Source organism: Apus apus, chromosome 1, assembly GCF_020740795.1.
Source record: "Apus apus isolate bApuApu2 chromosome 1, bApuApu2.pri.cur, whole genome shotgun sequence".
Taxonomy (NCBI): Eukaryota; Metazoa; Chordata; class Aves; order Apodiformes; family Apodidae; genus Apus; species Apus apus.
The window spans coordinates 152,201,992-152,218,899 of record NC_067282.1 but is presented as its reverse complement, the minus strand read 5'-3'; the positions used below and the strand labels follow the sequence as shown (position 1 = coordinate 152,218,899).

At 56.3% G+C, this 16,908-nt stretch overlaps 3 protein-coding genes across 3 annotated transcripts; 1 reads left to right on the top strand and 2 right to left on the bottom strand.

The window, feature by feature from the left end:
• Nucleotides 1–907: 907 nt before the first annotated feature.
• GALR3 (galanin receptor 3) lies at nt 908–7,172 on the bottom strand. The gene is made up of 3 exons (XM_051608009.1): nt 5,851–7,172; nt 4,197–4,568; nt 908–3,587 (listed from the first exon to the last, which is right to left on the bottom strand). The coding sequence occupies exons 2-3, from the start codon at nt 4,544–4,546 to the stop codon at nt 2,702–2,704; spliced, it is 1,236 nt and encodes a 411-aa protein (XP_051463969.1). The 5' UTR covers nt 4,547–4,568; nt 5,851–7,172; the 3' UTR covers nt 908–2,701.
• LOC127379837 (noggin-like) lies at nt 7,141–7,908 on the top strand. Its single transcript, XM_051608008.1, has one exon. The coding sequence runs from the start codon at nt 7,141–7,143 to the stop codon at nt 7,906–7,908; it is 768 nt and encodes a 255-aa protein (XP_051463968.1).
• Nucleotides 7,909–10,692: 2,784 nt separating this feature from the next.
• GCAT (glycine C-acetyltransferase) lies at nt 10,693–16,679 on the bottom strand. Its single transcript, XM_051640222.1, has 9 exons — nt 16,465–16,679; nt 16,237–16,367; nt 15,368–15,469; nt 14,689–14,835; nt 14,225–14,379; nt 12,581–12,663; nt 12,022–12,193; nt 11,476–11,597; nt 10,693–11,046 (listed from the first exon to the last, which is right to left on the bottom strand). The coding sequence occupies exons 1-9, from the start codon at nt 16,664–16,666 to the stop codon at nt 10,895–10,897; spliced, it is 1,266 nt and encodes a 421-aa protein (XP_051496182.1). The 5' UTR covers nt 16,667–16,679; the 3' UTR covers nt 10,693–10,894.
• Nucleotides 16,680–16,908: the final 229 nt, after the last annotated feature.

The window sequence follows — 16,908 nt, the reverse complement described above, 5'->3', positions numbered from 1 at the left end:
GACTGAGGCTCGGGGGCTATGGCTGTGCTGGCACACAACGCAGGATCTGTCCTGCTTGCACTCACAACCCAGGTGGCATCACACAGCTTGTGTCCCCATGACGAGGCTGTCTCATCGCCACAGAGGATGGTCTCAGGCGGCTGTAATTACCTGTGGCACATGGACTTGGCACACCAGGGCAGCCGAGTACGCTGCTTGGTCCCCCTCCCCTCTCCACTCATGTCATGACTATGTGACAAAATGGGAGCTGTGGGAAGTCAGCCACGTGCCCAGACCTGGCTCTGCCAGGCAGCTCAGCAAACCACAGCACTGCAGCAACGCAAATCCCACGGGCTCCCTCCCTCACGTGTGCGCTAGACTGATCACAGGCCTTGCTTGGATGGTGTTTTTCTGGGCTTCTCTGGCAGCCTGATGATGCAGAAAAATGTTGGAGAGAGCCATTGTGGGGCTGGAGTCCAACACAGCTGAGTGATGCTCACCTCAGCTCTGGAGTAAGGTGACAATGCTGGGCTGGGGACAAGGCTTCTGCCAAAATGTGAGTGCTCTGCCAGAACCCTGCTTCCCACCTCCCACATGCCCCCTCATCCTCCTTTCTGCCATCTGCTTCTAACCCCTCACCTCACCCTCCCTTCTCACTGCCGTCTTCAGTCCCTGTGGCTGGCTTCTGCCACACATTTATCATGTATGTTGCCCCCCATTTGTCCTCCAATCATCATCCCTCCTTTTCCCTCTCTCTGCTTCTGTCTGTCCCGCTTTTATGACTTTCTCTTAAACACCAGCAGTGCTGGATCCCTCCTAAAACCTTCAACTTTCCTTCCTTTTTATGCTTCTGCTGTGTCTGCAAAGTCAAATAAAACAAATGACACCCTGCTAGGGACTTGGGAGCACCAGACTGTGGTCAGACAGCTCCTATAGTGTCCACCACCTCCAGCCCAAACCGCAGAGCCCCACGCCAGGCAGAGATTGTATCCAGCACACAGCAAAAGTGGCAGGTGAAGGAAATTACTGGGGTTTATTCAGGTCAAGCAGAGAAAAAATTCCAGCACCTTCTGGTGAACATGATGTTTGTCCCACCACATCATCCCTGTGGCACTTCCCATCCTTCCTGTAATCAGGCTGGCAGATGCTTGGCCTTGCTGCGAGGTGTTGTCAAGGTGCTATCACAGTCAAAGGCTCCTCTGTGGCTACTGAGGGGAGCAGGGACAGAGCAGGGGAAGGTTTTGCTCCCAGGTAGACATGGGTGTCACAACAATCCTGCAGCAGTTGCTGTCTTCAAGATGTCCCAACCTGCTGAGGTCTCCTGGAGGCCCTCTCCATCAGGGAGAAAGGGACACTGAGGAGATGGAATTGAACTAAGTGCACATGGGTCTGTTTCTTTCTCCTTCATCTGACCACAACTATCATCTGGCTCCACAGGTCATTTTGCAACTTAGCTGCTTTCTTCTGCTTTGGTGACAGCCCTCAATTTGCCCACAATCATCACCATCACATGGAAAAAACTGTCTGGCCAAGTCAGTAAACCACATTTATGTGGCTAATATCAATGAATAACATCACTGCTCAGAAAGCAACAGGTCCTTCAGCCCCAGAAGGAAGGAATGAAAGTCCAAGTAGCAAGCAAAGATCAAAGAGGAGGCAGCAATCCCTCAGGAATTTGCAAAAGGCAAACAGAAAGTAAGCAGAGGGGCAGATTGAGTGCTACAACTTGGCAGGAGGACTTACCAGGTATGCTTGGGAAGAACTGGGGATGACTCTTGGGAAATATTTCTGAACTGCAAGCTGCATTAGGAAGTGGGACAGGGTCCTGCAGGATCTGCTCTCAAGAGCTAAAGCCAGGTGGAACAGAGCTCTAGGAAACACCTTCCAGTGAGTACTTCTGGTGGGGCAGGGTGGAGGAAAGAGACTGGACAGACAGTCCTTTCCTCCTTGAACTTCAGAGAAGCCACATGTGCAGAGGGGAGGCACACAGAGGAGTTGGCACACAAGCCTTCCTGTTCTTCACCTGCCATGGCTTAAATCATTAGTGCATGATTAGTGACTGCTGCAGAGTTTGGGTCAGTGAGCTGTTGGCACAGACAGCTGACTTCCTTGTGTGAAAGTCAATGTGGCAAAGGTTCTCTGATCTGGATGCAGGGGCTATGGAAAGGCATGGAAGTGAACTAGGCTGTCCCCAGACCATGGGACAAGACAGGCAGGTGGGCAGGGGACAGTGTTTCATCACTTGGGGCTGGAAACAACACCCCAACACTGCCAGGGAGAGAGCCTGCCAGCTCCCCTGTTCACACTCAGGTCCCCACGCACTCCCTCCACCCTTCCCACCCATGCTCTCATGTGCCCTTAACTGCTTGGATTTCCAACCAGGATGCTTTCACTTTGACTGCTTCCCTCTTAGGGTTCCAAGGTGCTGCACAAAATTAGCAAGCTAGGAAGTTGGGAAACGGAGGCTCTCAAACCTGTTGCAAGAATGGCAGCCAGGTCATTTGGCATCACATCTGCTCTGCATCCATATGTTTGGATTGTGCCATTCCTAGATGAATGCTGTGGGCCAGTGAGGGGAGGTGAGTGGGGACAATGGGTTAACAGGAGCCTCAGAATCTTTCAGTGGCTCTGCTGCATCCATTCCCCTCTGCCTTACATTATTCTGCCCTTTTGGGAATGGAGTGGTTACTCACAGGCTGAAAAACAGGTTTCTTCACTGTGCTCATCTGTAATGAACAGTCAGAAACTCCTGAATTCCTCTTGGAGGGGTTATGGCAAGGGGATGACCAGCTACTGCCAAACTTTCCTCTTCCAGGAGCTCCTTATGAACAAAGACCATAGCATCTGGTACCTGCTGGGTCCATGCTCTGGCATCATGACTGGCACCTTCGAGGTCCCTCTTCCTGTTGCTCCCCTCTGGGTCCTGGGTCACCTCAATGTTGCCTCCATAGAAACCTCTGGTGCTGTTGGTGAAACCTTTGCCCACACTGACCATGTGGACTTTCTTTCCAACTCTCTTCTTCTTCCTGGTCTTGTTCTGGAAGAAGAGGCAGGTGAAGACCTGCTTGAAACGCTTGCGGAAATGCTTGGAGATGAGGGCGTAGACGATGGGGTTGAGGCAGGAGTTGGCATATGAAAGGCAGTGGGAAGCCAGGCGGCAGGCATAAGTGGCTCGGTTGAAGGGGAAGTGGCCAAACCAGAAGCACAGGATGACCAGGTGGTGGGGCAGCCAGCAGAGGCAGAACAGGATGGCCACAGCCACGATCATCTTGGTCACCTTACGCTTGGCCTTCCGTGACTCTGAGATCCTTTCTATGGGGTCTACAGAGGTCCACAGGAACTTGATGGTCCTGGCGTATGCCAGGCTTACCACAGTCACGGGCAGGAGGTATCCAAAGACAAATGTCAGGATGTCCAGAATCTTTCGGCGCTGGTCCTCCCAGATGGGGACACAGATGGGCACCCCATGGTAATGGACAACCTGGTAGTAACTGAGGTAAGGCCCTGCGAAGAGCAGGGACAGTGACCAGATTGCTACAATGGCCACTCCTGCTTTCCGGGAGGTGCGGAGATCCCGGGACTTCAGTGGATAGCGAATGGCCAGGTACCTGGTGGGAAGAGGAAGGGGAAGGAGAGACCAAACTCGATGTGGGTGGGATGAGATATCCCTCCTGCCCTGTGGATCTGCCATGTGTGTCCCCCCTTCACATGCAGCCACATCTCTCCACCTCCCTGACTCTTGGGAGGGAGGGTTAGGCTGAATTCACATGGAGATCAGGGTTATCCCAACAGCAGGTCTGGGATCTCTGTCAGTCACTCTGCTGTGCTAGCTCGGGAAGGGCAAGCAGTGTGTCTCTTGAACCAGGGAGGAGAAGGACAGGAGCAGGACCCCAAGGGCTCTCTCCCCAGATGCGTTGCTGCCTTGGGGCTTTGCTGTTCTTGGTTTTGCATGGTGGACACCAAGACTTAGCATATGCCTGCACCCCTCCTTCCCAAGTGAGGGCTTGGTGACCAGGCTGAGAGCTTGGTTTGGAGCTGGTCAAGGGCACAGCAAGATGAGGAGGCTGGCTTTGCTGTCCCTGCTTCTGGGAAGACCCTACCTTCTTCTAACAGGACACACAACAGGCTAAGGACTGGTCTTTCTCCCACCCCTTAGCTCAAGAGTGGCAAATATGTTGTCCCTGAGCTGAGGGACTGAAAAGGGAGGGGACACTTGCCTGTCAACGGAGACAGCAGCCAGGGTGAAGCTGCTGGCATACATGGTGAGGTAGATCAGGAAATGCACAGCCTTGCAGGCAAAGGCCCCAAAGAGCCACCCATCCAGGGTGTAAATGGTGGCCTGGAATGGGACACAGCAGACAATGAAGCACAGATCAGCCATAGCCAGGTTAAGGATGAAGAGGTTGGTGGTGTTGTACTTGACTTGGCCATTCCGCAGCAGCACGGCCAGCACCAGCCCGTTCCCCACAGTGCCCAGGAGGAAGATGAGGGAAAAGATGACGGGCACGATAATCCCTGCAGCTCGCAGCTCTGGGCTGTCAGAGGAGGCATTCCAGCCTCCTGGCATCTCCCCATCAGACTGCAGGGACCTGCATGGGGAGAAAGGGAGACAAAGAAACTGTGCATGGCCATAGGCAAGCAGGTACTCCTCACAATGGCCACCAGAGGTCTGGTCCCAAGGTGCCAGATCCTGGGCTTCATCTGATGTCCATTTTTCTCCCAGAGATGCTAATCCCACCAGATCATTAAATTATGGTGTCCAGATACTTCTGGTTCTGTTGGGATAAATTAGCCCACATTGGCCTGGCTCAAGTGGAACCAAAACCCCTTTTTCCTGCCTGCATTCACATCCCCACCACGGCACCTCCTGTGCTCCCACCCCTCTGAAGCACCTTCTGCCCTGTCCCCTGGCCTCCCCTACATTCCTCTTACAATCCCAAAGCTCTAAATCTCCTGGGATTGCTTGCTTTTGCAAGCCTGAATCCTGGCTGGTGTTCAACAGGCTCTGAGGCTATGGGGAAGGGGACGCATTTGGGATGTGAGCAGTTGTGGCACCTTTGCCACAGGGCTCTGCCACCTCCAGCAGCAGGGACGTGATGCCTGGGTGATACCCCACAGCAGCAGCACCTGCCACGGTCCCACCCCAAGAGAGTTCCTTCAGCTGGGACCACCTCAACCCCAGAGCTGGGTGCCCCTTGCTCCCTGTATGGTCGTTATGCTTCACAGAGGAGAGGCAACTAAAGGCACTTCTTCCCCATGCTGAGATGGTGGTCATGTGTTGGATGGTGGCAGCTAGGAGAGGATGGAGGGGAGACCTCAGAGCCGCCTGAAACACACCACGATGATCACTGCGAAGGAGCACGTTACTACCACAGCTCAGGGTATTGTGATTTGCTGCAAAACTTCCTCCAGCCCTGAGTAATGCTGCTTCAAGCACAGAGCACCAGCAGCCTATCTCTTAATGAGCCTTCCCTATGTTGTGTTGTCATTAGAACAAATTGTCCTTCACTGAGCAGCAACAAGAGGGAAAAGGCACTGTTATCTAGCAACTGTTGACATGCAATTAACACTCTTTCGGGTCGTGCAAGCTCTTGGCCCCATGCCTCCCCAACCCCCAGCTCATGCCACTTCTTCCCAGCAGCCTCTCTGTACCACACCAAAGGGTTGTCCCTGCCTCTCTGTCTCTGCAGTCCCCTCTGTCCCATTAACAACTATCTGGCTCCTCCATCTGGCCCCGTGGGATCTCCCCACTAGAGCTGAGGACTCTGGTCACTCTCTGGACACACACTTGCAAGTGGGCATCTCTGGGTGCTGTCATGTCCTTGCTCAGGGTGCTGGAGGCTGCCCCTTGCCTGGGAGGCTGGCACTCACCTCTGCAAGGAAGGGCCTGCAGCCTTGCCGCTTGCTCAGGGGGAGACCTCTGGTCCAGCTGGGCAGCAGTGGTGAGGAGAATGTGGTCTGCTGAAGAGTTTTGTCCGGGCAACGCTGCCACCCCTGCCCGGTGCTTCGCTGTCTCTGTCCTGGCAGCCAGCTCTGCTCTCTCTTCTCCCGGTTCCCACGCCTGTGTCTCTGCTTCTGGAGCTCCGCTGCTCTCTCTCTCTCTGTCTCCCCCTTTTCCCTCCCCCTGCTCTTGCTGCTGATCCATTGATCTCTGGTTGTTCATGGTTGTTTTTTTTTCCCCTCTCCCTGAGGTTGGGTTTGGAGTTAACTCCTCTCTGCCCAGCCTTCCTGTGGGCTCAGCCGCTCCCCTGCTCCAGTGAGGAGGGGGCAGCAGAGAAAGATCCCATTGTTTTTCAGTGGGAGAGAGAGGATGGAAGGAGAAAGGGTCTTGGGACCCCGGTGGGCCCTGTGGGTACCCCTTGATGCTGGGTGCTTGAGGTGTGTCATCCAACAATTCCGGGGAACATAAATGTCCCACCATGGTGACCCTGGACCCTGCCTCATCCTTGGGATATGGGTCTAAACCTTCCAGAGCACAAGCAATTAATTTCTATTCCTAGGTGTGATTAATTCATTGTTAGCAGCACAGCACAGAGCAGATTGTGTTTTTCCAACTGCGTCTGAACCAGGGAAGGAGGTGAAAGCAGGTTTTGGTTTCTATCGAGCCCATTTCTGCCCTCCACCAGTGTTGGAGCATGGGGTGGGCAGACAAGCTATCCAGGGAGCCCATCTCCAGATGTTCAGCTCCACCACCACTGCCCTGGACATCAAATGTGCCAGCTCATGTGGCAAAATATGACATCGATCCACGTAGCTCCCCTGCTCCCCCAGCACATCCACCCCTGTGACAGAATCTGTGCCCTACAGACCTCCAGGTGAACTAGGGCCAAGTGTGGCTTGGTGGTCCTTACCAGACCTTCCCTTCATTGGGAAGGTTCTTGATGCTTCTTCCAGTGACGGAGCAGGATGTGGAACAGGAGGCACCAGCCCCTTCCCCTCCATGGCAGCCCCTGATGCCCTCGTCTTTGGCACCCCTTGGCCTGGTAGGAGGGACAGGGTGGCCTCTGCTCCCCGCCTGCCCCTGGGGCGGGAGGGAGCAGGGTGTCTGCACTGCCTCACTATCAGCTGCTGTAACCAGGGGAAAGGGGAAGGCCAGACCTCGGGATGCGGCGATAACCCGGGGGATGCGAAGCAGCGCAAGCCCGCAGCCCGGCACTCGCCATGGAGGGACCACGCCATCTCCTCCTCCTCCTCCTCCTCCTCTGCCTGCTCCCACCGCCGGCTGCCCTGGGCCCACCGCTGCAGCCAGAGGAACCCGGGGAGCTGCCGCCACCACCGCCCACCACTGCCGACCCCACCGCCCACCTGCTGCGAGGCCGCCCCTCGGCCCCGGCGCGGCCCTACAGCCTCTCGCTCTCCCCCGAGGACTATCGCTACTCCCCCAAGCCCCGGCACCTGCGGCCGGGGCGGCTGCGCCGGCTGCTGGGCTCAGCCTTTGACCCCTTCTGGATGGCAACCGAGGAGCCGCGGGGCCGCAACGGCAGCAGCGCCGAGGAGAACCTGGAGTCCCTCAGCCGGGACCTGGCGGAAGGCGCCGGGCGCTACCGCCGCAAGTTATGGAGGGAAGCGGAGGGGCTGGAGCTGCCCACCCTGCTGCCCCCCAGCCCGCAGCTGCCCCCCGAGCTGCCCGGGGCCCTGGCCCGCCGCCTGCGGCAGTGGCTGGTGGAGCGGGCCACCTGCCGCCTCTCCTCCGCCTGGGTGGACCTGGGGGCCGTTTTCTGGCCCCGCTGGGTGCGGCACACGGCCTGCGAGAGCGGCCCCCCCGGCTGCTCCTGGCCCCCCGGCATGGCCTGCCGCCCCGCGCAGGTGACGCACATCAAGCTGCTGGCCTGGCACTGCTGGGCCCCCCAGCTCCCTGGGCCCCCGCACTGCGCCTGGCGGCAGATCCCCTACCCCGTCGTGGCTGCCTACAGGTGCTCCTGCCGCTGAGGGGGCTTTGGGGGTGGGGGGCTGCCGAAGGACCTCCCAGCACCTGGTCTTGCAGCTAGAAAGCCTGAAGAGACAAAGAGTCCCCCCGGACTCACCCCTGGGGCCAGGGAGTGGGAGGCATAATCCCGCCGAGAAATAAACCGCCGGAAAGACACGGGGAGCGCTGCTGGCATTGCTGTTTCTTGCAGAAGCCTCAGGGCGAGGGGCACACGGCTGCCGCACCCCTAGGCTGCCAACGTGTGGAGGTCGCACTGGTGGGGGTCCTCGCTCGGCATTTATCTCTGGTGAAGGATGTGAAATGGGAAAATCGTGGCACCCAATGGCGGGTTCAGACCCTGTTTGCATCAGCCCTAGTGGACTTGGTCCAAGCTGGGGCAACCCTGCCTGCCTGGGCAGGGCTGCGGGCAGGGAGTGAGGGCAAAGGGATGCTGGTGGAGAGGGGGTAAGAGGGAGGTGGGGCACAGATCAGGGTGGAAATGCCTGGTGTGGAAAGGGGCTGGAGGGCATCAGGGAGAAGGGCAGGTTTGGGGCCGCAGTGAAGTAGCCTGGTGAGGGTGGGAGGAGTGGGAGGTGGGCAAGAACCCAGGGCTGGAAGCATCCATGGGGGTGGATGTGTATGGAAATGGGATGGAACAGGACAGTCCCCTACTTGGAGGTACAATAGGAAAGACATGGGGACTTGACACCTACGCTTTGGGATGTAAAGGTTGGTGGCTCTGGCTCAAGGGGACCCAACAGGTAAGTGTACAGGATTTGGGGTGGGTCAGCAAGCCCGGGGTGTGAACTGTAAAAGTGGTTTTGCCTCTACATCCCACCCAGCAAAAAGTCCCCTGCCTTCTGGGCTAAAAGCTGCAAAGAGCTGCAGATCAGACCTAGATTGGGAAGCCTTGAAGAAACAAAAGAGTCAAAGGCTTTGCTTGGGAATGCAATGTTAACAAACACAGCGCCTGCAGTCGATGAGCACTGCATTATTCATTTCCAGCGTGCCATCACCTGAGTCCCACTGCCTTCCCCAGGCTCTGGCACTCCCTGTGCCACTCTGCAAACCGCAATCTGCTGCAGAGCTTGGCCTTGAGACAGGCGGAGAGGCAGCCATGGCAGGGTTGGCAGCCAAAGGGCCTGGGAGAGACAGAGGGGATGGGGGAGGTCAGGGTGCCTAGGGAGGAGACGAGGAGAAGGGGGGGAGCGCACGTGTGGAGGCAGACAAGTGGGTGCATCACAGGGGAGGGAGGCTGCTGCTGCTCTTGCTTGTGGCTGCTCTCCCATTGAGAGGGACATGGGCAGCTGGGGCAGAACTAAACTGCTTGGGCTGGCTGCCCTGAGCAGAGTAGAGGCAGCAGCAGGGCTGCCTGCAGAAGCCCAGGGGAGAAGGGGAGGCCTGCGCCGGGAACCAGCAGGAGGGAGGGAAGGGAGGAGTGTGGTACAGGTGCACAAGTAGGGGAGAGGGAGGGGGTGGACACACATCGGGCTCAAACCAGCAGTGACTCAGTTTAGTGACTTAAACCCCCTGTACTAGGGCCCATCTGGGTGAAGCTCCATCTCTTCCAAGTTGCAAGAGGGGCCTGAGGGCAACCCGCTACCCTTTCCCTATTACGTTCCCTTTTCCCGAAATACTGCCCGTTGATAAGGGGGTACAGCTTGCAGCACCATGAGGGACACAGAGGCAGCTTCATATCATACTTTATCAGCAGTTTGAGCTCAGGGCCCCGTGGAGACAAAATTAAATAAAAAGGGCACATGGTTACATTACCAGCTGCTCCAATGAGGTCTGGCAGCAGCCCCATAGAAGATGTGTTTTTCCCCTGCCTTTTGCATCCCAGAAAGTGCTGCAACCCTGGATTCACTTCTGTATTCTTCAGTAGTTGCTCTGGTTCAGGTCAGCTTCCTTATCACCCTGTAGCTCACTCCCTGACTGCCTCATGGGGATAGCATTTTCAGAGCAGGTCAGTGCTCACATGAGCCACTGCTCTGGCACTCAAGCACAGCACCCCCTCATTTTTGCTGGAGACTGCCCCCAGCTGCAGGCAGCTGGTACTCACCTCAGCATGTGGGCAGACACAGGACACACACGATTTCTCATCTGGAGCGAAAGAGATGCAAACAAAGCAATCCTGAGAGATTGACAGGACCTACTTGTCCCTACTTGAGTGCTAAATTGCTACCCCAGCATGGCTTAGAGGAACAAATCCAGAGATCCCAGCCTGCTGTGTGTTCTCAACTGTGTGAAAATTACAGCTGATGGGAGGAAAATTACTGGTTTCTGTCACCTGCTCTGCCCCTGGCCTGAGCCCCAGGCAAACACAGACCCTCTTGGCAAGCTTCTGGTCTTGGCTGCCTTGGCTTGCTCACTGCCCAACAGCCTCTCTGGGATAAATGCAGCTCCTGGGCAGGTTTGGGAGTGCTGCATTGATTGCCCTGGGGACCAAGAAAGGCTCACACTCAACACCAGAGAGTGGCAAAGGAAGAAAGAAGGATTGGAGTTTTGGCCAGCCCATGGCTTCTTTCCCAGAGCAGGTGCTGGTGGCACAGGTTGCCAAGGGCTTGGGAAACATGCCTGCTTTGGTGGGGAACTACAGTGGGCAGATCTGCTGGGATGATGCTGCCAGATCCACAAAAGAAGCGGAGGAAGCAGATGACCCTGGACTTCCATTAGGAGGAAAGAGTAGCAGCTGCAGCACTTCAGGGCTGAGGCTTCAGGGAAGACAGAGCAGTTTCCAGTCACAGAGAGGATGGGGATGGGCTGCACCTCCCATATGCGAAAACAAGAGCTAGACAAATACCTGGTGCACTGCAGGACACCTTTAATGATGGAAGAGCTGGTTGCCAGCGCTGCCACCAGCACACTGCAACAGCCACAGCCTCCTACAGGCTGCGATGCCTTGAGGACCAGTCCTGCTTTGGGCATCATGCTGCTCAAGCCTTTTCCCTCAGCACAGGCACTTGGTTGTGGGTAGGAAAGGTGCTGGGGCAGGTGTTCATTGGCCCTTCAAGACAGCGCTCCGTGCTTCCGTCCCACCTCAGTGAAGGCTTCCACACAGCGGTCGATGTCCTCGTCGCTGTGCACGGCCGAGATCTGGACCCGGATGCGGGCCTTTCCCTTGGGGACCACGGGGTAGCTGAAGCCAATGACGTAAATGCCTGAGGAGGAAAAACATGGAGGGTCAGAGCTGGCTGGGAAGGAAGGAAGCTGAGGTGGTAGTGGGTGACAGAAATGCTTTTGGACCCTTCCTGCTCTCTTAATAACCATTTCCAGGCTTCAGGATTTTTCAGTGGCACCTGCTCCCAAGCATGGAAACAAGGGTTAGGGCCAGTGATGTGGATGGAGTCCAGCATGGCAGGACAAGATGGCTAATGTAAAATTCCTACCCCTCCCCCCCAAAAAAATTGTAAAGGAGGCAAAGCAAGCCATGTCTGAGGGGACCAAGAAGACATCTGCAGCTGGAGAGTAGAGAAATAACAGATTTCATGCAGGAACATCCTCTGGAGGAAGGACAGTGTTGGCATCACCACGGGCTGTGCCTTCCTTCAAAGCATATGTCTGCATCCAGAGCTCCCTTCCTAGTTCACCTCTGTTTAGCATGTCCTCAGCCATCACTGCAGCCAGCCGAGCATCCCCGAGCATAACAGGACAGATGGGGTGGTCTTTCCCTGAGATGGTGAAGCCAGCTGCTGTCATCTTGCTTCTGAACCTGGTGAAGTAAACAAGAGGATGAGTAAAGCCTCGTCACGCCTGTCCTTGGGGACTGCTGCCTTGCTTTCCTCTGGGTGCCCTGGCCACAGAAAGCCTGAGTGTGGTTCTGCCCCACCTGCATCTCCTGTGAAAAGAAGGGACCTCTCTTTTTGCAGTGACCTCCTGCCATTTCCTGTTCAGCTCTGGGGGACTGCAGCTGCTTGAGGGGCAGGTGCATCCCAGGACAGAGAGCATCCATATGTGACACATCTGCCTGCACATCTGTCTGACACACATAGACACATCTCACTGTTTCCCCTGAGCACCTCCCAGCTGTGACTTCCTAATTGCCTTCATGGCTGTCACTGGGAATAAACACAGGTGGAAAACTCATTCCTAATTCAGCTCTCCCCCTGCTCCCACCCCAATATGTCCCCCCTCACCGTTGAGTCTTGGCAGCCATGGACTGTGCGATGGCATTGCTCTCCATGAGGAGGTCCAGGGCCTTGGATGCACAGCCCACCACAGCAGGGGGCAGGCTGTTGGAGAAGAGGTACGGGCGGGAGCGCTGACGGAGCAGATCGATGAGGGGTTTGGGGCCAGTCGTGTACCCACCTGCAGATGGAGGAAAGAGAAATGGAGAAGGCACCCCAGAGTGACCTCTTCAGAGGGCGGCCCCTCAATAAAGTCAACCTGTCACCAACAGCAGGAATTTCAGTACAAACCAGGCCTAAAAAAATATATATATCAAAAAAATCACAGCTGATGCCTTTTACCAGGAGTTTCCACCTTGACCTCAAAGGCAAATGCATGGGGAAGGCAACAGTGGAAGGAGCACATGAAGAAAGTCCCTTGACCCTGGAGCATGGTCCCAAACTGAGCCTCATGCCACCAGTAGAAGAGGACAACATGCATTTTTTGCTCTATCATTAGGTGGAGGAAGCAAATGTCAAAGCAATGCTGTGGAGCTCTTTAGGGCCTTGGACAGGAAAACGCCTTCACCTGCAGCTCCTCCAAGAGCTTTTCCTAGGGTGGAGTTGATGATGGTGACTTTGTCCATCACTCCCAGGAGCTCATCAGTACCCCTGTAGAAAAAGGAATGCCACATTAACAGCTGCCAGCATACACCAGGGAAGCTGCTCTACACCCGATGTCTCAAGGGAAACCAAGAGCCACCAGCCAGGTCTCTGGTGTACCCGCTTCTGATAAAGGAAAAACACCACCCTGTGGTAGTTCAATCCAAGTGTTGACCTTACCTTCTGCAGAAAGGTTAAGCTGGGATCTCCTGAGGTAAGAGCTTGGGTTCCTCATCCCTTACAGATGGGAGAGCACTCAAACTTCCCACAGAGAAGTTTAATGGTCCAAACATATTAGTAGCTGTCAATGTAGGCCTTGCACATGCCTCTGACATGCCACACCATTAGCCTACATCAGAGCAAAACAGTTGCCTGGCTGGCGTAGCCAATGGCCTCTGAGGTGAGCTGTGCACATGCTGATGTGCTGCTCTACGTGGACATGGGCCTAAAGCACCAGTGTCAAGATCTACATTAGTGGTCATGGCAAACGTGCTGTTCAGTTTCACATTCATCAGCCCAAAAAGGCAGGATGGGGAACAGCCACCCAGCTTTCCTCCTGGCTCTCTTGAAACACGGTGTTGTAAACAACAGCATCAGGTTTCCACTGAAACCAGCACAGCTCATGAAATGCTCAATAACCATTCCCTCTTCCTTAAGCTGTTGTGCACTTACAAACCTCAGCACAGTCAAACAGCTGTTTTTGCAGTTAGTGGGTCCAGAGGGACCATTTGTACAGAACAGTAAGGTCTACCTCAACCCATAGGATGGCTACCATACCCCAAGGAAGGCAGGTCTTAGTTCCCACTTCTCAACCGTTTCACAGCTTGAGGTGGACTTGTTACCACATGAAATCTGCCTAGAGAGAAGAGAGCTAAAGGGGAGCTCTTCACAGAGCAACCTAGGGCTCTTCCGGAGATGGCTTTCTCCTCTTGTTATCTCTTGCACTGTCCCTCCAACTGAGGGGCAACCCATTGCTCATTCTTATAGGTGTTGCCTCGTATGGGTCTCTACCTTCCAGCAGAGAGCAGGAAGTACCACGCAACAGAGTACGTGGCACTCATGTGCTTCAACAAAACAAAACCATGAAGTGTCTGTTCTCAGCAAACACCAGCAGCAACAGCACTGCTTAGCACCTGGAGGATCCCCAGGGGACACAGGAAAAAGCTGCCCTGAGGGAATTATCAAAGTGTGCAAGTTAAGTCCACAGAATCCCCAAGATCCAAGCATTTGAAAGTGATAGCTGAGAAGGGAAGGATTTGGAAATTGGGAAGTCCTGCTGCTTGCCAGGAGAGGCAGATGAGATGGTTGCATCATCCCTTACACACAGAGAAGTGGCTCTCATGTTGGGATGGGTCAGTGCTAAAGCATCTCACTTTAATCCCCTCAGGTGCCCCAAAAAGGGATGTATCATCAGGAGGGGTGGGCTGAGGTGGGGTGCAAAGCCTTCAAGAAAGGGTGGTTCCAGGAGTCCCCACACAAAGACACATTAGCCATCGCCACCTTTGGCCTTGCCTCAGAGGTATCTGGGGTCAGGGGCTGGGGGGGGAACTGGGGTAAAACAGCCCCTTACCGGCCATTGGGTCCCAGGAAGCCTGTGGCATGGCATTCGTCAATGAAGACCAGGGCATCATACTTCTGAGCCAGCTGGCAGATCTCCCTCAGGGGTGCGATGTCACCATCCATGGAGAAGGCACCGTCGGTGGCCACCAGCCGCAGACGATGTTTCTGTGGGAGGGAGAGTGGCATCCCCAGGGGTGAAGATGTCACCCTGAGGAGAGGGGCTGGGGAAGGCATCCAGGACATGGCTTAAGCCCTGTAGGTAGTGGATATATCTAACCAAGATAAGGGGGGGGATTGCATTGCATTGCAACTAGCTGCTTGCCCACCTCGCCTATCCATGCCTACCTGTGCCGATCGGCAAACATGATGCCTATTGCATGGAAAAGGCAGAGGTCACCCTTCAGGGCTGGTTACTGTGCAGGCAGCACAGCCAAGGGAGCACCCTCATGCTGGGGTGGCAGCACAGCTCTGCACCTGCGCATCCTGCAGCTTGGCCTCCAGGTCCTGCATGTCCATGTGCTTGTAGCGGTACTTGTTGGCCTTGCACAGGCGGATCCCGTCGATGATGGAGGCGTGGTTCAGCTCATCCGACAGCACCGCGTCCTCTGGGGTCAGCAGGGCCTGGCCGTGACAAACAGAAAGGGTCTTCTTGTGCTCCAGGGTGCCAACTCAGCAAGATCTCCCAGCATCTCTCAGCGCAAAGGACAAAGCTGGGTTAATTGCGGCTGCCCTGTCTCTCCTGGCACTGTTAAGTTTTCCACTTCCCTTCCCAACCACCTTATCCCCCAATTTCCTTAGGTCAGGCTCTTGCCTGTGGGTTCTGAGCTCAAAAAGCTCTCTCCCCTTCCCCAGCAAGCCAGGGGGATCACCCCTTCCCCCTGTCTATGCTTCAAGGGGGAGTACAGACCTCCCAGGAAATGGGAGCCCTCCCAAAAACCTGGAGATGGCTGGGGAAGGGGGAGGTGAGGGCTGATTGAGGTGAGGGCTCTGCATGGCTCCCCCAGTCCAAGGGCACCTAGTCAGGGTTCTACACCACCGTTCACTGTCATCTTCTCTGCAGCACAGAGGTCACATCAGAGCCTCTGGAAGGCCCAGCAGGCATGTCACCATCACCTCCCTTCTCCATGCACACCACCAGGAAAGTTCTACAAACCTCAAAGATACCAGCATTGGCATCAAAGCAGCTGGCGTAGAGAATGGCATCTTCCCGCTGGTGGAAGCGTGCAATCTTCTCCTCCAGGTCCTTGTGTATGCTCTAAAGAGAAGAGAGGAGTGAGTGTCACAAGTTCTGGCTTGCCCGCTGCTGTTAGATGCTGACTACAAGGGGCAGGAAACAGCTGGGTTTTATCCAGAAAAGGTGTGTGTGCGTGGGAGAAATTAGCTGTATTCACCAAGTGCTTGCAAACACAGCCCTCAGGTGTGGTTACGGGGTTGGATGCCAAAAGTGCAGCAGGGAGACTCCAAACTCCCCACCCGTGGGAGTGGGTGCACTTCACCAGCTGAGGCTCTGAAAGGGCTCCAGCAGGGATAACCCAGGGTGGGTCTGACAGAGCCATCACCACTCAAGGAGGGAAATACATTCATTTTCTGAATCCAGAGGGGTGTTTCAGGCTCGTGTTTTTTGCTCTCCGAGGCACTGGAATGGTTTGAGTTGGCTTATTTCCAGACCTTCGGCTACACAGGGACTCAGCAGGTTGGTTTTTTTTTCCTGCCTGGCCACGTGTACCTTAGCAATGTGCACGCATGCGAGAGGGGAGGCTGAGCGGAGCCCTGGAGCAGGGGGATGTAACGGGGGGTCTGAGTGGAGCCCTGGAGCAGGGGGAGGTAACGGAGGGTCTGAGTGGAGCCCTGGAGCAGGGGGATGTAACGGGGGGTCTGAGTGGAGCCCTGGAGCAGGGGGATGTAACGGGGGGTCTGAGTGGAGCCCTGGAGCAGGGGGATGTAACGGGGGGTCTGAGTGGAGCCCTGGAGCAGGGGGATGTAACGGGGGGTCTGAGTGGAGCCCTGGAGCAGGGGAAGTACCTGGGTACCGCAGATGAAGCGTACGGAGCTCAGGCCAGCGCCGAACTTCTCCAGGGCCTCCACGGCAGCACGGATCACCTCGGGGTGGCTGGAGAGCCCCAGGTAGTTATTGGCGCAGAAGTTGAGGATCCCTGCCAGGAAACAGAGACACAGAGAGCAAAGCACGAAGGCGTCGCACCGGGGAGGGGGAAAAGCACCGAGAACCCCCGCCCCGCTCCCCGCACCCACCATCACCGCCGGCCGCCAAGCGGAGGTGGGGACCTTGCCGGGAGGTGATGACCCGCTCGCTTTTCCAAGTGCCGGCGCCACGGATGTCCTCCAGCTGGCTCTCCAGCCGCTGGCGGAGCTGAGCGGCCGCCGCTCCCGACGCGGCCCGGGGGCTGCCGGCCCCGCCGCCCCGCACCAGCGCCCGCACCCCCCGCCGCCACATCCCGCCGCGCCAGCCCCGCCCGCCGCCGCACGGGGGGGGGCGTGGCCAAGGGCCATTGGCCGCCGGGGCCACGCCCCCCCGGGCGGCGGTGGGCGGGGCGTGTGCGTGGCTCCGCCCCCCCCGCCTCCGTGGGTGCCGGGCACCTTCGCTGCGACCTTGGGTGCTTGTCGGGGGGTTGGCTCTGTCTCACGGGGCTTGGGCACCCGAAGGCATTAGAAAGGGTGTGGTTAGTCGGTCAAGAG